Source organism: Gavialis gangeticus, unplaced genomic scaffold, assembly GCF_001723915.1.
Source record: "Gavialis gangeticus isolate Ggan-Ray unplaced genomic scaffold, GavGan_comp1, whole genome shotgun sequence".
NCBI lineage: Eukaryota > Metazoa > Chordata > Crocodylia > Gavialidae > Gavialis > Gavialis gangeticus.
Window position 1 is genome coordinate 8728779 of NW_017729003.1, and position 20286 is coordinate 8749064.

At 42.3% G+C, this 20286-nt stretch overlaps 1 protein-coding gene across 1 annotated transcript in view; it reads right to left on the bottom strand.

The window, feature by feature from the left end:
• Positions 1-3284: 3284 nt before the first annotated feature.
• MCU (mitochondrial calcium uniporter) overlaps positions 3285-20286 on the bottom strand; it is a 26820-nt gene continuing 9818 nt past the window's right edge. Inside the window, exons 3-8 of the mRNA XM_019507726.1 lie at positions 15828-15998; positions 12297-12401; positions 7976-8136; positions 7071-7274; positions 6273-6389; positions 3285-4819 (exon numbers count right to left, since the gene is read on the bottom strand). Of these exons, the coding sequence (XP_019363271.1) occupies positions 4724-4819; positions 6273-6389; positions 7071-7274; positions 7976-8136; positions 12297-12401; positions 15828-15998 (854 nt within the window). The 3' untranslated portion in view covers positions 3285-4723. The remainder of the gene's footprint in view (positions 4820-6272; positions 6390-7070; positions 7275-7975; positions 8137-12296; positions 12402-15827; positions 15999-20286) is intronic.

The window sequence follows — 20286 nt, forward strand, 5'->3', positions numbered from 1 at the left end:
GTACACTTACTAAAAAGGTGGCTGCCGGTGGTACACTTATTAAAAAAGGATGAAACCCGCTGGCTTAGACTAACCTGCAAAGACTGAATCGATTTGGCTTAGACTGTCTATACCTAGCCACCAAGTCATCAACAGCTTCAGGATTTCATGCCAGGGTATGGGAGCCCTGCATGCTGCAGGCTGGATCTGGCCCACTGGTCACTGGACTGACCCCATGTGCTAGCCCTGGCCCTAGCCCTATGCACTACATGCAGCACGCAAGCTGGACCCAGCACTACATATGCCCCATGCCAGCCCCAGGAACTGTGGGCACAGCAAGCCTTGGGTCCAGCATGTGCTGCATGTCATGCTGGACTTGTCACGTGTGCTGCACATAGCCCAGGGATGTACACTTCATGTAGTGGCCCCTGGACTCAAAGTCAGTGCATAGAGCTGATCAGTGGTGCATTGCATGGAACATGTGCCTCCTGCTCCGTGCAGTGTGTGTAGCTGATCTAGCCACACATGCCACAGGCAGCAAATCCTGGCCTGGGGCTCACTGGACACAGGGGCTCCAGGATGTGGGCTGCATGTGGCACCATATGCCCCTGTGTTGCCTGCAGCACCAGGTCCTAAAGCCTAAGTGCCATTGGCAGTGCATGCTTTGTGTTAGTTAGGGGTAGCCACAGACTGTGTGTGGCTGGACCCAATGTTGTGACCACTGGGGCAGGGGGTCAGTCCCAGTCCAGCCCACAGACCAGCTCAGGAACACTCAGGCCAAATGGGTTTTACACCCATTATAGATGTATGTTGGAGCTGATGTGGGAGATTAAAGAAAGGTATCTGCTTGTAACAGCTGGACTTGCTTGTCCTGTACCTCTACTTGCCTCCTTGTAGATATTAATGTTATTGAAGAGGGAAAGGACTACAGGGCAGACACAAACGTAAATAATAGGAAAACAAGCAACAAAATGGAAAAAAACAGCAGGGTTAGGAAAGAAATAGTGAACACTACCCCTAAGATGCCTTCCAAGGGAATTATGCATATTGGAAGTGAGAAGCACAGAGTCCACTGGTTCAGCAAATGAGACCTGAACTGTCAAGATGAAGAAACAGCTGAACATGAGTAGCAATTGGTTCAGAGACATCTACAAATTGCTGTGATCTTCCTACAAGTGTTTATGTACATGCAGCATTGCATTACCTTCATTGAAATAAAAGGTACCAGTTGGAAATCTCATGATTGTGTACTTGGCTTTTATATGACATATGAAATGGAACATAAAATACTGGTGCTGTTGCTCAAGGATACAGAAGAGAAAATGAAAGAATATTTGCACCATGCTTTTAATAGCCAAGGGTAGCTTAAAAAAAAAGGAGATAGGATCTTAAATTTTAGTACCTCTCAGATAGTAAACATGGCAATTGTACCTTCCTTGTTCTCCATATGGTAACTAGATGGGACTCCTAGAAGGGCTAGGTATGCAAGGATAACTAGTTGAAAGGGATATCCTTTTGGCAACTATAACTGACAAACACCAGAGCAGCCAAATATTCCAGCAGACAGTTGTAGAATCATTAAAATCCTCTCTCCTTTCTCCCCAGCTCTCCTCTGGAATGGCAACAGTCGTAAGGGGAAAAGGTTTTTTTATGGTCTTACCTGGTTTTGGAAAAAGGGATTTTAGTGGCAGGTGCAGAAAGGTTTTAATTACCTTTGGATACCAATTAGGACCAATCCTTTAGCAAAAGTACAATTCCAAATGAGTATGTCTAGGAAGGAAAAGGGACTTCTCTATATGGCACTAGACAATAGACTGCTTTTTAAAAACTATACTTCATAAATATTGACAGCAATTAAAGAGTACAAAACCAGCAGGCATACTCTCTACTGGGTCTTAAATTCTAATGGGGGACTGGAATCTGAAAACTTGCCAACAATGAATTCCACAATCACACAATGTAAAAATTCTGGCACCTCATGCTTTGAGATCATAACCAAGACAAACTAACTGCCCCTGATTCTGATGTTAATGAACAGTTGTCAGGAGGAGGCAGACGTGTCAAGAACTGGATCACAGCCATTCAAGACCTTGAACATACAAACCTCCCACCCCCCAAAAAACCCTTTCAATCTTTCTGAAACTTCACCCAAAGAAAATCTAGTTTTTCAAACTGAAATATGCTGACATGGCCTGATGTCTTTAAGGATGGAGGCTGTTGTGTTCTGGATGAGCTGCCTCCTAGATATATTGAGTGCTCTTACACGTGCTCTGATGCATTCTGATTGGAACGTGTCAGAGCAGACTTGGATCGAGCTCAAGCATGTTGCAGGGTCTCGTGTATTTAGTGTTCTGCATTTCAAAATGGTGGTGGGGGTGCTTTAACTAAAGCTCATTTGATAAACTTTAGTTAAAGTGCCCCTGCCACTATTTTGAAACACGGGACACTGAATCTGAGATGCTGTGGGCACTTTAATCAGAGCGGATCCTGAGAGCCTCCCTAATTAAAATACCCCCCAACCCTAACTGCTTGCCCCCATCCTGGGAGCATGTGTATAGGCACCCATTCTGACCTTGAAGTCTGCAAGATGTCTCCAGATTTTCTCAGCCTTCACAATAAGCTTTTATACTGCCACAATAAAGACAGAATCATTAGCATCACCTTTATAGTTGCATGACTGATGGCTCTCGCAAGTGACATAAGGCAAGGAAAACTTCAACTGAGCTTCAGCAGAAAGACAAGTGCTTCATCTCAACAAGGTAAGGTCAGAGAAATGCAATTTGATGAAACAAAGAAATGAGAGAAACTTGGGAGTTCAGCTGCAGCCCAAGAGATGTCCTACCCTCAATTGAGGAAAATGAAGTTTTTCCAAGAACACTTGAATTTAAAAATTGAATAGTTATTTATTGTTCCAGAAGTACATTGCTCTTTTATACATATTTCATAAATGATACAGGATTTTACACATGTTCAGTATTTTGCTTTTTTTTTTTTTTAATTATTTATTTTAATTAAGGACTTTTCTCCATGCCCCCTCCCTCACCTTAAAACACACACCAAGGATTCAGCTACAGGTCTGTGTTCAGTTGTTTCCCTTTAAAACTCAGCACAGAATCAGGATAAAACAGATTAAAAAATAATCCACACAACATAATTAAATCTAAAAGACAGAGGGGAAAAGGTGAAGAGAAAAAACTAGAAACATGCATCCATTCGGTCCAACATGCCGTCAAGTGAGGAGAGGCAGCAACAATCCCGTCTGTGTTTCCACATCTGCAAGGCACCTGGCGTATGGTTAATATTGGTTGCTTTTTTATTTGATTTTTTTTTTGTTTTTTCTTTATTTCAAACACTGTTCTCCAAGAAAAATGGGAGCTTCTTGCCACAACACAGTGAAAAGTAGTAGTGAACTGTCAATAGAAGACAGTCAGCATTTTAGAGTATTAAGCTTAGTGCTTTTCTCCTACCTCCATCTTGCCTCCACAGTATTTATTAACAGGAAGCTAGAGACACTGATCCATTTTGAACAGATATATTGAATCTGCTTGGAAATCAGCTGGTTCTGGATGAGGTGGAGGACAATAAACTGATTTCCCTTCTTCAATTATTTTATTTAAGGACATATTCAATTAGCCACCCTTAAGAATGTCTGACCCTTGGGCACTGGAGTGTTTATTTAAAGCTACCTTCATAAGGGAGGGCTAGTAAAATGAGATGAAATGGTGAGTCTTCAGTAGCAGAAGCTCTGGCCTTCAACTAAGCCTCTAGGTAAGACACACTGACCGCAAAGGAGACCATTTATCCTCTTATAGAAGCAGTCAAATATTCAAGTCAATTATAAATGTTCAAGACATCTTAGTTAAGTAAAAGTCAGAATTTGAAGCAAACTGCCTAATCCTTCAAACCTTCATGATTTCATAGTCCAGGTGGCTACCAGATTTGGGGCGGGAGGAGAGGGAACCTTCGCCCTTAAGACTGAATACAAAAAAACCCTTTCATGCAATGTTGCCATTGATTTTTAGAAGTAGATCAAGGGCATTGGGACATGTCAAAGTTTAAGAAGTTAAGGAATAATCCAAAGTGTCAACCATCAAACGTTCATTTGTTTCATTTGTCATTGGTTAAAGCCGATCACTTACAAACCAGTACTGGAGGAAGTCAGTGGAGTGCATGGGGGCTGGCAGAGGATGGGATGCTCATGGTTTTCCAGTAGAAAGCAGTCTTACAGTGACTTTATAAAAGACTAGGTCCGACCAGAAGTGCATGTATTAATGGTGAAGAGCACAAGTTCTGATCACCAGCCATAGCTCCAGGTGGCTTGGTGGGATTTTTGTTTTTGTTTTGTTATCTTTTGGAGTGATCTGTTACTGGTGCATCTCAAAATCAGGAAAAGGGAAATTAAAAATAAAGCTGAGCAGGCTGCTGGTGCATTATCAAAAGGCAGACCCTGCAAAACTGGAAGAACTCCCCAGCATTACATTGTTTATGAAAACCCCCAATGTTGTATTTGTACATAATTTTCATCCACACACAAACGTTTGAATGTGACAGTCAATTTGCCAAGCCCTTTTCGAAACTGCGTTCCACAATGCCCAATCTTCGGATTTAAAATATTTTTCCCATGGTCCTTTTTATTTTTTAATTAAAGGTAAAAACCCTCCACCCTTGCACCACCACCCAGCTTCCACCTGCAATGCTTTAATTAAAAAGGCAAGAGCTATGAACAGGTTTTTTCTGCCAGGGTTCAGAGCTTCTTTGCTGATAAGTCTTTATCATCAATTTGCTGGATAGGCAGGTGAACTTGCAGTGGGTCTCGAAGCCTCTTAAGATCCAATTCTGCCTAAAAGTAAAGATAAATTATAAAAAGTTTCCTAAATACTTCCACCAGCCCAACAATCTTCCCATGATGCTGACTTATTTCCTTCCCCTCCATGTCCCCCGTAAATATCCAAAAGGTCTATTATGGTCCCAGAGTGAGCGAAACGTATTCCAGACACCCACTGAAGGAACTATGCACCTAATGTTCTACTCAGCTGTTCTGACATTCAATCATTAAAAAACAGCAATAGAGTAAAATAGAAGACAGCATCCACTCAGCAAACTAGTGTCCAGTAATAACAATACTACCACCCTCACCATTCATCCATAGTCTTCTCAAAAGCATACTTAGTGATAATTCCTGATCATGTATATCCCAAGGAGATGTCATATGGATACATACTATATCCTGCTTTTGTTCCAGAGGACAAACTGTACACAAATGCTGGTTTACCAAGCAGTACAGTCATTTGAATGTTAGCAATCAGGAGGTTTACATGAAAACTGTAGGAAAAAGTCTTTCCATCACTCCACTTGCTAAAAAACACTGTTTTTCTTTCTTCTTCTAGATGCAAAACACATACTGTTCCAGGGAGCTCCTAATGAAGACGACACAAACCACAGGGAGCAAAACAAGAAGTCTACTGCCTCAGATGTGTCTACCCCTCTTCCTTATGCAGCAACTAATGTCTGCTACCCCTCCTCTCCAAGGCCTGGAATTCTCCAGCAGGATCCCTTTTCTCCTTTCCCATGCTAACTATTGCTAAGAGGGATGCAGAGAGGAGAGTAGGGAGCAGAATTTCACTGAGCAGCAGGCCTCCTGTCAATCCCTCCTCCTCCTGTGAAAATAGACTCCTGTGGGAAGAGAAAAGAGCTCTGTAGCAGCTGCTTTTCCCCAGAAGGTGGACAGGTAGGAGAAACAACCAGGTGCTTCACCACCATCAGAGGAGAACATGCACCTGCCCTGTGTGCCATTAACGGAGCTCTTTTTTCTTTTTTTTCCTGATTCTCCCCCCACCCCAATCTGCAATCCAGTGCATGTTAACTGCCACAGGCAGACATGTATTGAGGGCTGAAAAAAAATCTCTCTCTCTCATTCTGATCCATCTGGTGTGTAGGTGGGTAGAAGCATAGAGAGAAGAAAATCTTGAATTATATCATCTTACACATGAATTGCTTCATGCACTTAAAAAAAGAGATGCAGGTTTATCAACGGTTTGTCAGACACATTGCTTGTTTTTCAGGGTATATTTTTAAATCACATTTCCATCCTTCATGAAGGTGCAGTCCCTACTAAGAACACTAAATCCAGCCAATTATTTCTTCAGGGCTGTGATAAGAAAGTATGCTTGAAACCTCAGTTATGAGAGAGAGGCTAGCATCCTTCTGGTTAAAGTGCATCCACCAAAAGTGGTCAAACAGCACAAGTAAGGGGTGAGTTCACTGGGTTTTACTCCCACAAAACTTCTCCTTACCTGAGCAATTGCATCCTTGAGTTGATTGTATTTCTCTAGGTCAAAACGAGTCTTTTTGGCTCCTTTATGGAAAAATAATAAGTACTGTCTGTCTCTGGCATCTGGATAGACATACTCCTAAAAAGACAGAGGATGGGGATAAAATGTTCATACAAAGGCAGCCACTAGCTCAGAAGATATTATGTGGATTTTGGGATGCCTAATGAATTTAACATGGAAATGTGTTGAAGAGCAGCACCAGTGAAGCCGATACTGTAAATGACTGGTGCTGAAGCACCTGATGCCATACTAAGGTCTCTTCATGAGAGACAGCTGGTTTGGTTTGTGCCAGTAATGATGTCATGGTACCTCAGAGGATGGCACAATAAGGATTCTGAACAGGAGCAGTAAAATGAGGTAACAACTCTCTTCTGACTAGAAAATTCCTGTTGCTGATCTGCCTTTGCTTCTCCCAGAAGACAATACTCCTCTTTGTCTCAGGACTTAGAACCTACTTTGATCCATGCAGAGAAAGCACCAAAGGTCACTTCTTCATTTTGTCACGGTAGACCAACAACAATCTCAATTCTTAGCATCTGGTGCAGATGCAGAAAAACCAGTGATTAAATGATTGAGGAAAATTTGAGAAACTAAACAATCTTTACTGCAGATGGCAATGAATCAAAGAAGTTTGTAGCAGTGGAGAGTGAAAAATAAAGTGTGAAAATGGGCAGGGTGGGGTCTGAAGAACACGTTTTTTAAAATTTTAGGACAATACGCCTTTTAACAAAAAATCAACAGCAAGGAATGCAATCTTACCTGACGTGTCATTACGAAGTAAGCGTACATTGCCATAGCGCTACCGTAGGTGATAAAGTAGGTGACTGGCTCCATAATGTCCCAAGAATATTCCCACCAGGTGAGCCGGGCCAGAATCCCAAACTGAGTAGCCATGTAAGCCAGCCCACCCCAGAGCACCCAGGTGGTTCTCTTCTCTGCTCTCCTGCTGATTTCCATTCTGACCTGCAGACAAAGATGGGCTGTGTCTTATATCCTCAGAACCATATTGTGTCAATACATATGCAGCTGTATTTTACTTTTCATATATTCTTTGTGTGTGAAATTTTATACACTATGTTCAATCTTTCCCCTTCTCCCCTTCATGTTTTGTTCTTTGTTTTATTCTAATGGCCACCACCAGAGTTTGTTTCAACCATCATATCCTTGCTTTATTGCATCAAAATACTGCTTTATAGATATGCATTAAAATCATGTTTGCTTGTTTTCTGTTTGCGGTATTTGTGCTTTTCCCTCTCATATCAACCCAAATAAAATGGCTGTAAAATTGAGAGTGCCTTTTTTCAAGAATATGTGGTATTAGCCTGGTTGTCTGGGGCCAGCTGGACAAGTAGCATCCTTTTTCAAGCAGGGGCCAGCAAGTACTTAAAAAAAAAAAAAAGCACATTCATTTCCAAAACCATGCAGATAAAAGGAAGTCTAATTTCTATAAGAAAACCAAGGCAAAAAATAAAGAAAAAAGGAGGCCTGAATCCACTGAGTAAAAAATATCAGTCTTATTGTTTGTTTCAGTATTCTTCACCAAGAGCTTTCAGTACAATTAACTTTACCATCTAAAACAGATCTGCTTCAATTAAAACCAAAAAAAGTTAAAAGGCTCTATGAATCAGAAACTGGCAATTATCAAAGCAAATTTCACTTCCCACCTTTTCCAGAGGTGCTAGCTGCTCCTTGAGTTCCTCTAGTCGCCCAATCAGCTCCTTTTCTTTGTTCAGCTGGTGTTCCTCAATGCACAGGGTAGTATATAGCTGCTGAACCAATGTCTTTACATCATTTAGCGTGGTTGCATCTTCGTGGCTTAAGAGTTCTACAGAAAAAGGAAACTGCTTTATGTGCCTTTATCCATATTTGTTATTTGTTTTTATTTATATTTTTCAAAACAGCTATTGGATGGACAGAATTCACAGCATCTAAGCTATTTGCACAGAAATATATGGGACAAAATGTATTGCACTCATTTGAAACTTAAGAAAAAAATTGGAATGACCAAAAGTGAAAAACAATACTAAAAATTAATTTTATTTTTCCAACCTTGTGTTTATGCCTTAAGATATTCTCTGTCAAATATTAAATTTATCAATGAGTTAGAATTCCTAGAACTTTGTACAAAGTAAATTGGTGTACACAATCTTTAAGCTTAATGTAACATTTGGAGTTGTCAATGAATTCTACACAACAAAAATTTTGTAAAAAGTAAAAAAGCCAAATTTGAAAAAAAAAAAAAAAAGATCTTTTCAATAAATAGTATGGATAACTAGGGTATTAACAGCTGCAGCAGCTGCCTCAGTGAAGGAGATCATCCAATATTCAAGAGCCAAACTAGAGTCAGCAAGTTTTTTAAACTTTCCATCATTTTCTCACATCAAAAAATGAACAATGTTTTCTGCACAGGAAAGAATAAATCAGTTTTTCATATGAGCTTAAGTAGCCTAACACAAGGTTAGAATAGTCATTTATTGTCTAACATATACAGGAATATTATTTTGTGAAATAAAAAGTTTAGATGAAAAGATGAAAACAGGCTTCTGAGGTAAGTCTCTCAAATAACATTCCTGCATTCAATCATTCAAGTCTTGCAACTGAACCTAGACCCTACCTGGACTAGCACTACTGTTGTTTGTGCTGCTATACTATTCATTCATTCAATTTATATGTTGCCCTGCTCAAAAAAGGCTCAAGGAGACCTGCAAAAAGAAAAAAAAAACTGAGCTACCTTAAAATGTAGCAACACAGGGATACTGACTTTGTTCTGTCAAGTGTTAGCTCTAGTTATCTCTTATCAAAGTTAAACTCTCCTGCAATAAGACAACAACTTTTCCTTAAGACGATGGGGAGACATCGTCTTAAGAACTGAGATGGGGTAAAAGACGACTTTTTGCACTGTTCCGCAGTGATGACATGGTCACTAAAGGATGCAAGCACGGGAATTTTCCATTAACTTTCATTTGTTAAAGGTTTAAGCTTGAATTATTCCAGAACTTTTTACAGCACAAATCCATACGACAGAAAGATTCTTATACTTTCAGGTTATTAGCCTAGTGATGTTATGAGTTTATTACCACTTATTAACACCTCCATTGTTTCACTGCCTTATTTTCAGTATCATGATAAAGCACACTGAGTGCACATGCAGACACAGACAAATGGTCTAGTCTCATGAATTTAGAAGTTCACTGCGTGCAAAAGATGCTGGCCACAAAATCCACCATGTTTTGGAATCTGGAATTATTTAGGATAATCCAATTTTTCATTAATAAAGTTATAATGCACAAATATCCCTAAAATAAGTCAATGTACACTTGATCTGTGGAACTCGAAGCCTGTCACTTTAATTCTCTAAAGCTTGCCTTGCTCATAGTTGCCACTGCAGCCACCTAAAGCTGGCATTTGCAACCCAAAACCCAAAAAGTACAATTTGAGGTCTCCTGATTCTTGGCAGAGTCCTGGGTCAGGCTGTAGCTCTGACGGGCAGTATTTCTATAGATAGACCCCACCAGCTCCCCAGTCTGCCCTGCCAAGTAGCCCCAGGAGAGGAAATGAAAGAGACAAAACTGCATTGCTTCATGTGTCTCATGTCTGCTGCTGTTTTGAAGTAACATCTGCTATAGGCCAAGGCTGCCACTCTGCCCACTGCTCTTGTGCTCATGGTGGCCAGGCTCCCCCTCTTTTTGGTTCCTGTCTCCACTCCTGGGGCAGGGCAGTGCAGCAGAGGGAGGCCACACTGCCCATGTAGTGTGCTGCAGCTGAGCTGCTTGTGTAATGTATACAGTCAGGAGCAGGGTATGGGTGCTGTGCACATGGCAGAAGGAAGCCAGGCTGCCTACACGACATATGGGGCTGGAAGAGGGTGGCTGCCCATATGGTAACAGAGGAAAGGCGGGGAAGCTTTGGACCCCAGGTCTGCAACTCATGCAGCATGTGGTCCCCAGGTGCCCAGAAGTTGGACAGCCCTGCTAGACACAAGCAGGCTGTTACCTGTTCTTCCTGCAACTAGTGGTGAGGTCTGTAATAAAAGCCTATTGAGGGCAGACACACCTGTCTATTCAGAATTCCAGCACAAGTGTCCAGGTCCTGTTTTATTAAAGGTTAAGATGCCACTCTTCAGCTTTCACTAACCATGGGGTGACTGGGGCCGACCAACTGCTGCACACAGGCAGCCACTGCAGGGCAGCTGGCATGCAGAAAATTCCCATGAACCTACTCATTTGGCCATACCGGAAGCTGATGGTTCCCAACCTTTGAAGACTCAAAGAGGCCCTCAACAGCTTTGCAGAATTCAGCCACACTCCATTCAAAGATTAATTTATTTCTTACAGTGTTTACCTGCTCACAACCCACAGCACCCTTAAAAGGATCTCATGGGTGGCAGGGTATTTCTGAAAGCATGGCAGGGAGGGGTGCACAGTCCTCAGAGTGGCAGGGGCTACTTGGCAGGCCAGACTGGGGAGTTGGTGGGGTCTAATGATCTCATTAGACCCCTGAAGGAGGTAGTGCTCCCTGCAGGAGGTGAGGCTGGTGCCTAGTGAGGGTGGCAGGGTCAGGATCCTTCTATGCCTGGCTCCTTCCATGGTCTGTACCCAGCCTGTACCCAAACGGCAACTGTGGCCCCTGCTACCATGGCTGCTCCTCAGAGGACTTGATTGCTGAGGTGTCTCCCACCAGGTCTGGGAGCATGGGAGGAGTGGGAGAAGAAGCCAAGCTGAAAAAGCACAACCCTGCATGTGTCCCCCATGGCAGAGCACACTACTTAGAGCAGAGGGGTGGTCAGCAGAGGGGCTATACTTTCCAGCACAGCTCTTTCCCCTGCCCTTTCCATGTTCCCAGAGCTGGTGGGAGGGGCAATGAGGAATGTTGCCAGGATGGGCACAGAGTGCCTGGCACGTTCAGAAATGAGCACTTGCTTCCTTTCACAGAGGCCGGGTGCTGCAGTATACCCTCAAAGGTTCTTACAGCACCCTGGTTGAGAATCACTGCCCTAAATCAATATAGATGTTTAACAAGAGACAACGGCAGATGAAAAAAAAGTTCCCTGGATTGCCACAAATGCCGGGGTTAATTAATGCATGTAACAAATGCTACAGCTGACTAAAACAGCCAAAATCCCCCCCTGGCTGTCATTCAGGCAATCTCTACCAAAAAAAAAAAAAAAAGTCTTGATGGTTTAGCACAGACGCTTATAAAAACCAGGAGAGAGAGTGCTCCACTTAACCTGTAATAGCTTGCTGTGGGGGAAAAAAAGGAGATGATATGCTAATGTTTCCACCTCTCCCACCTACAAAAATCAGTCGACTTTGCAGGTATCCCAAAAAAAAATCATTCTGCTTAACCTCAGATTATGCTCCTAAATGGCAGAGGTAGTTAATGCCAATTCCAACACTGCTCATCAAATACGTTACTATTTAAAAACAAGACCAATAGTAGCAATTCCCCTTCTCTCTTCACTTGGTGTTTACATCATGAAACCCCAAGAAGCTCTGCTTGGTTCAACTCAATGTTTGTGAATTAGCTGGTTACACTTACATTTTTATTCACACTTTAGAGATACTATATTAAAAAAACAAAAAAACAAAAAACATCACATCACTCACAATGGAGCACTTTTCCAATGCAGATGGTATTTGTTTTTAACATGGGTCTCCTTTTGCATTTACATTAAAGAGCTTAGCTTCTTACAAGGAATTTAACTTAAAGTTCTATTTTTTCTTCATTTTTTTTTTTAATCACCAGATATTTTTGTGAAAATAGGATAGTTATTTGTTTATAAACAGTAAATGTTTTCTGAATGCATCCACAGACTGAATTAAAGATTGCAAGTAGATTAGGAAACACCAAGATTAATTTTTGAAACTACCAGTTTTCACAGTGTCTTTTGTCATACACATAGGAGGTTGCATCAGCTTCTTCAAACTTGTAATGACAAGATTTACTACTGTTTTCAATAATTTATCACACACAAATCAGTTTTACCTCTCTTTGGTGGCTGAACATGGTATGTGTTGTCATTAATGACCAGTTTGAAGTCATCCAAGAGGAGAAGATCTATGCCTGTTGAGGAAGCTACTCGTGTGCCATCTGTGAAGAAATCAGTGTTGGATTCATCAGGGAACAAAACTCACCTATCAGGCTACTGTTCACCAGCTAACACCATTTCTTATCCTATTTCGGGATGTCTGCTCTCAATTTAGTGTTATTGCAGAACCTCACTACAAGGTAATAGCTTGCTTGCCTAGGACAAGCACTACTTTGAGACAACAGGGGACAGTCGAAAAATGCTTAAAATAGTGTAGTTTAACTCCATTATTTTCTTGGGGTAATTCTACCTCCCATTCTATCCATATAGACTGGAGGCCACTCAGTTGTGTTGTTCCTCTCATACCTTCAGGCTACAATAGGGTAAGGGCAAGGGAGGACCTACATTGGCCCTAAATTGAGAACGCAAATTAGGGGAAATGAATACCACTCTGACTGGAGAAAAAGCACAGATTACTCATCCAAGTTTATGAAGGAGCATTTCTAAAAACTTAAACCATTTCCTGGTGAAGGTCTGGCACAATACAATTCAGTGAAGGACTGACAATACAATTCCATTTGATAGCATTTATATTGTGTCTAAAGAACATTTCAGTGGTAGATTATCTTCTCTCCTGGGGAGGATACAAGACTAGAGCAATGAAGAAAATGGCCAGGTCTAACACAGTAAGCACATTGGGCCTAGCAGTAGTGCCCTCAAACCTGTTACCCTGCTCTGCAAGGGTTGCCTTCAACTGGACATAGCACAGTTGTGTCCATGGACTGCCACTGGCAGGCTGGCATTGTTACTAGTGCCAATTAGCCCAAAGTGCTACGTGCATGCCCACAGCACTACGTGCATGCCCACAGCAGTGTCGTGCATTGAAAAATGCCAATGCTAGGCACTAGGCCTGAGTGAATAGGGAAGTATTACATTCGGATTCAGCCAATTTGGAGGACAGTGATTTGATTTGCATCACTGCCCTGAATCAATTCAGTCGAATTGGCTTCGGAAGACTCGGCACCAATTCAGATTGGTCAGGGAGAGGCAGGCACAGCTGGGTGGTTGTGCCTGCCTCTCCCCAGGTGGGGGAGCCATAAGAGAAGTCCCTATGGATGCCCTGCCTGGCCCCATCCTCTGTCCGGCACTAAAAAGAAAAAAAGCCCCACATTCACTGGCTGCAGGAGCGGAAATTGGGACCTTTGGGCGCTCATGGCAGAGCACCCCCGTGCAGTGCAGGGCAGTGGGGATTGTCTCCCTCCCTCCCCCCTGCTTGGCACCCACACAGCAGCTGCCCCATGGTGCAGGTGCAGTGCAGCTCGGCAGGGTGCCATGTACTGTCTGGGAGCTGGGGTTGAGAGCTGCTGGGCTCTGGCTGACATGGTGAAGCTGCCCCAACTCCCAGACAGCACATGGTGCCCTGATAAGTCGCACTGCACCCACACCATGGAGCAGCTGCCATGCAGGTGTCAAGCGGGGGGAAGAGGCGATCCTCACTGCCCCCCACTGCACAGGGGGGCTCTACCATGAGCACCCAGAGGCCCCAATCACTGCTCCTGCAGCCGGTGAGTCTGGGGCTTCCTTTTTTTAAGCTCCGCACTCACCAGCAGCAGCAGCAATTGGGGCCTCTGGGCACTTGTGCCAGTGGGGGGCAGCAGGGATCATCCCTCACCTCCGCCTGGCATCCGCACAGCAGCTGTCGCATCGCACTGGTGCAGTGTGGCTCAACAGGGTGCTGCACGCTCCGAGAGCTGGGGCCGCTGGGACTGAGCAGAGCTAGGCTCTAGCTGACTGCTGGAGCTGCCCCATCTCCCAGACAGCGCACAGTGCCCTGTCAAGTCACGCTGCACCCATACCATGGGGCAGCTGCTGTGCGTATCAGGCAGGGGGGCGATCCCCGCTGCCCCATGCTGTGTGTGTGTGTGTGGGGGGGCAGGTGCTCTGCCACAAGCCCTCAGAGGCCCTGATCTCCACTGCCAGAGCTGATGAGTATGGGGCTTTTATTTAAAAAAAAAAGTGCTGGAGGCTGGGCCAGGCAGGTGATGGGGCCAGGCAGAGCAGCCATGGGGGCTTCTTCCACAGCTCCTCTGGCTATGCCTGCCTCTGCTGTGGCAGCGGGAGCTGAAGGGGCTATGCCCTGCTGCCGCTTGCCCAGCCGGCATGTGTGGGGGCGGGGCACGATGCAGGTCCGGCTTGCTCAGGGCAGCAGTAGGGCACAGCACCCGCTCCCAGTGCTGCCACACCCGCATCAGTACTGGGAGTGGGGGCTCTGCTCTTCCACCACTTGCCAGCCAGCATGGACAACGTGGGATGCAGGTGCAGCAGCACTGGGATTGGGGGTCTGCCCTGCTGCCACTTTCCACCTTCCACCTGGAACGAGCCATGACCACATCCTGCCCCCCCCCCGCAGCAGCTGGGCAAGTGGCAGCAGGGCAGAGCCCCCACCCTGAGTGCTGCCACACTCACATCCTGCACCCCCACATCCCCCTTCCTAACTAACGTGCCCCCCTGCCCCAGCTGGGCAGCCTGTCCCAGCCCCAATCCCTCCCTCCCCCACACCGCTTCCGCCTCCCAACCCCAACAGACTTACCAGTTGGAGGCAGCTGTCAGCTGCCTGTTTAGTCGGATATTTCAAATTGATTCGGAGCTTTTAAATGGTCTCCCGATTCAATTCAGATTTGGAAATTTGGTCCCCAAATCGGGCTGAATCTCCTCCAAATTGAATCAGCTACTGAAGCTTCACATAGCCCTACTAAGCACAGGTCAGTTTACCCTGTTAGACATGGCCCATGATTGCATTTTTATTTCTTTCACAAAAAGACCTCCTAAAAGTAGACTAATGTTTCAGTGTGGATGCTATGACTGAGCATTTTTATAGAGCAAGCCTGATTTTCAGAGAGAGTGTGAGTGGACGGAGGGGACAAAAACAAACACACACCTCAAGAGAAAGGAAAAACAAAATATTGATACATGTTGATACATTTTCATATTAAAACCTTTTGAAATTAGCCTCTGGTACTTGGATCTGCTGTTTTTATTTAAAAGGATTTTCATTCTGGGATATTAGCGCCCAGCTATTCTTTGTCATTTTCACATCTTTTCAAAACAAACCCTCATATACATTTGAGCAACTCTGAGAAATGAAGTGCTTTAGGCTGATACAGCCACATAACTGCAGTAATAAATGTTGCAGCATAGGCTATTATGTTTCCGTTCTAAATAATTTTCATTATAATTCACTTCTGAGAATTAGATGGAAAGAGAGCAGCTATAGTCCCAGCATTAAAATGATTTCCAAGGTAAAGTACGATATTGACCAGTCTGCCCATAGGATATATGACCATGCAGACAAAAGCAGAATCCTCCTACTCTAGAGACTATTTCCACAAAAGTGGTTCAAGCCTTACTTTCTTTTCTTTCTGAGTTTAAGTCATGAAAGGATGGGTGGGCCAGTGACTGGCACCTGAGCAAACAGTCTGTATAAGTACCTGATGAGTAGACTGCGACCCTGTCAATTCCCCGGTCCTCTGCCTGCAGCTGCTGTAAGAACACTCCAACAGAGTCTGAGATAGGCTTAAGTGTGAACTGGCAACGCTCACGCCGGGATGGAAGATTCACAGAAATCACAGGTAACCCGTTTTGGTAAACCACTGTTACTTCTAGGGAAAAGAATATTAGATTCAAGACAAACTACTTCTAAATATGCAGTACAAGACACAGCTTTGTCACATCCTATATCTTATCTGCCTGGTGTAGACAGGGCAAGGGTGAAGGGTGGTTAAAATTAGAATTTAAGTCAAGAGTTTTAAGTTACTGTTTACTGTGCTTATGAAGAGCTGAGATATCAATATCTATGTGTCAACTCATCATACGTGCAATAAAGAGTGCATCAAATATAATTTCTCACATCTGAGTATTGAATGTTATCCAAGGTTCTCCTTTCCCACAAGTTCACAGAATCTATTTAAGTTTTTGGTACTTGGTTGGAAAAAGCAAAGTGCAGTATGTTTTTTGAAGAGTGTACAAAGTATAGCTGTTAGATAGAAGTACATGGTAATTTACAGGAGTAGAAATAGACCAGTTTAATTTTTGTTTTTATGAATCAACAAAACACTTGGTGCTATTCAATAAAAGATACCACCCACAAAGATCCTTACCTTAACCATCACATCTACAACATCACTCCACAACTTCCAGAAAACCAGAATCCTTATGTTCCAACTCAGATCAAGTGTATTTTTGTACTGAATTAATACATTTACAGAAAGTAGGATTAGTTGGTATACTGGTACCATGGAGACAGTATTCAACCTAATGCTTATTGGTAGCTATATATCACTCAAATTAATAGGGATGGGTGAGAACAATACTTTTTACAGACAACTATTTCATATGCCAAGGTACTGATAAAGACATATTTTCAAACACTTAAGATATTTTAGCTACAGAAGGATTTGAAACATATATTGTCTCCAAATATAGGATCAACCTTTTATTTTCAACAGGGCAGCATTAACATTGTGTTAGGGACTGTTCACATACAGGAACAGAGCCCTGGAAGAGGGAGAAAAAGAGTAAAACCAAATGCCCTTCAATACCATCATTATTAGTTAACCAAGTTTTCCAGATACAACAGGTGCTGACTAACAATGTCTATAGTCTTAATAAAATATGACATAACTAATTCCTTCTTGCTGCTTTGTGTTTTCCTAATATAAAAATGCTTAGAGTTGTTTTTCCCCCTCAGTGTACAGCATTTATCATGTCCAAAGGTACAGTCTCATATCCTACAGCACAAGCCTACTCCAATATTAATTTACCTACTGGTGTCTTATTTCTGGTACACACAGAAATTCACTAATTTAAATAAATTACATTGATGTAGCTTTCTTGTCTGGACATATTTTAAAATCAGTTTAAATGCTGCTAACAGAAACTGATTTAATGCCTACACCAGCTTTCAGCCACAATTTTACAATAAAGAGTTAATGATTATGCTCACTGGAGGGGGAAAAAAGAGTCAATCATGTTCATTGGAGAAAAGTACAAGTCAGTACAAAGGCAAGGGGTAAAGCACCCATGGTGATGATTATAAGGTCCAAGAGCTCCCCTAACACATCAAAAAACCATGCTGTTGCTGTAATTGAGCTATCATGAATCTCTAGCAAATAGACCACAATCCTCAAGCACCAAGCTAAGAATACTGAACAGTAACATAAATACTTATTTGCTACAACTGAGAAAACTTACTCAGCCATGAAGTAAAATATCTTGATATACCTCCCCCCAACTAAAAAAGGTGGCAAACCTGTAATAACATTACATTTTTATATTGCACAAATAAAGGACTTGTTAGTGAGGTAGGAATGACCTGTTTCAAGAATTCAGAAGCAATACAAATACTTACTGAAACTTATTTTGCAATTCAAATTTTGCAACAATATTATTTACTAATTAATCATATTACTGCTTCATAGATGTCACAAACTAGTTCCTTGGACCATATTCAATGAATTACTGCCAGAACACAAACTACCCCTCTCCTCGAGGGTAATTTTTATAAGGTAAATTTACTTCTCTAGGTTAGGCAGACTGCAGACCAGGGGAGGGCAGTACTTCATAAACTAACTTGTTCATAGAGGCATATAGTTAAATTCCTTGGCTTTTAGAGAAAAGCATCTTTGGGAAAACCAGAACTTTTGTATCTTTCTATTCCAATAAGTGCTTGGAAATATCTTCCCATCAACTCCAAATGATTTGCAAGCTGCCTTTGGATAAAATCCAGCATTTAAAGTTCTAGGATTTCTATGAGCTGGATTATTTGATCGATTAAGCTAGTATTTGTTTTGCTAAGTTTTATTCAGCTTTCTTTTTCTGACTTTACTAAACCTCATCAGGGTATTCAGATGAACAATTTAAAAAAAAAATCAGTGAAATGTCATAGGTTTAATACTCTGCTGAGAAAATGAGGTTACTGGCTGTTGATTATGACATTTAAATGCAAAGTGTGAGGTTGGTCAAAATAAACTCATTTAAGCAGTTGTAAAATAGTCCTGCCTGAATTCCATTGACTTCCTAAAATGCTCTATTTTTTCAGGACACAGTATTTGCACTGCAATGAAAGGAAGCAATATATAACTTCTTTTCAAGCTAAAATTCTGTCAGATTTAGAAGATAACAGGTCACATACTGGCTGAGTGAAGGGACTGCCTCAATGAAGGAAAGGGACTGACTACATGAAGGAAATTATCAGTCAAATTCTTCCATTAGACCCTGCCTTTCACTATTAAATTTAGAGTTAGATACAAGCTGCAATTAATTGCATAAGTTTACACAGTGAAGAGTTTGTATTGCTTTAAGTCCTTAAAGGTGGAAAAGATAGATGGATGCAGAGGCGTAACAGGGCAGCTCTGTGCCTGGGACAGATTTGGCTATGGCTATTTTTCTCCCATTTCTCCCAAAGGCTGTGCTTGGGGCTGCCGGCCCTCAGTTATTCTACTGGATGGATCAATCTGATGGACACAGTTGGTATCTATCAGCTAGGAGATTAAATAAATTCTCTCAGATTTACATGTTTGTTACCGTATCTCTGCTTTTGGGTCTGGCAACAAACATGACGGACAAAGGCGGCATTCTCTTTTCCAACTGAACACCCAATACTGCCACTGAGAGGTTTCCATCTCACTTTTACATACCGCAGAACTAACATTTTAAATAGCTAGTGATTTTTTGGCACCTGAAGTATGATACCTTACAGGGATCCAATTTTACAGAAAGAATTCAACAACTGGTCTCTGAAAGGCTGTATGCTTGAAAAATATTTTGGGGGGCACAGCTTGGGATGACTAGTCATTTCTGAAAATTTAGAATAGAGCCAAATGTATCAAATGAAATTAATCTGGGAGAGCACCGTTTATTTGAACCATTAAGTATCATTTTAAATTCTACGCAACTATTTTAGCTTATTTACAATTTTGACATGGCTATAAAATGTTTGCGCTCTCTTCTACATAACTGTTTGGGCAATAAAAGTCTATAGGAAATAGGCTAGTATGAGCTAAATTAATGATTTTCTAATGTAAAATATCGCTTTGAAAGGAATTTATGATTGGCCAGTCTTTTTACAGAAGGAAAATAATATCTCCACTGGTCTTGTGGTCAGTATGTGTACTGGCATGCACAAAATGCAATACAAACTTTTATACGTGATCACAGCGAACTACTGTGTACTGGATCTTGTTTAATCTCAATGTTTTAATGAAAATCATAGTTTGATATCATAGCTAGTTGACTTTGTCCACCATCAGAGTTTAGGACGGAAAACAGTCTCATACTATGTGAATGCTGGCAGTCTTCTGGTAGTCTCCCACTATTACACTACTATGAAATGTAGCATTATTGTTGCTAGCACTGATGGAAGTATGTACTACCAGAATTGTCACCACCATTTTGCCTAATCCTATTCAAAATCACTCTACATGTCAGTGATAAAAATTCAGGCAATGGATCTATACTGGAAGTCCTACTGTTGCTAGCATAGATGAAAGAGAGTTCAAGAATTTCCAATGTAATTTATACAACTAGGAAAGCACCATAATTCAAGTGGGTCAGGGCTGATTGGTAACTGTAGGTCCAGCCAGGTCAAACTGTTTCGGAGGCGATAGACTTGGGGCTCTTTAGCCTGGAAAAGTGCAGGCTCAGGGGTGATCTGATAGCCACCTATAAGTTTATCAGGGGTGACCACCAGTTTCTCAGGGAACGTTTGTTCACCAGAGCGCCCCAAGGGATGACGAGGTCGAACGGTCATAAACTACTGCGAGACCGTTTCAGGCTGGACATAAGGAAGAATTTCTTTACTGTCCAAGCCCCCAAGGTCTGGAACAGCCTGCCATTGGAGGTGGTTCAAGCGCCTACATTGAACACCTTCAAGAGCAAATTGGATGCTTA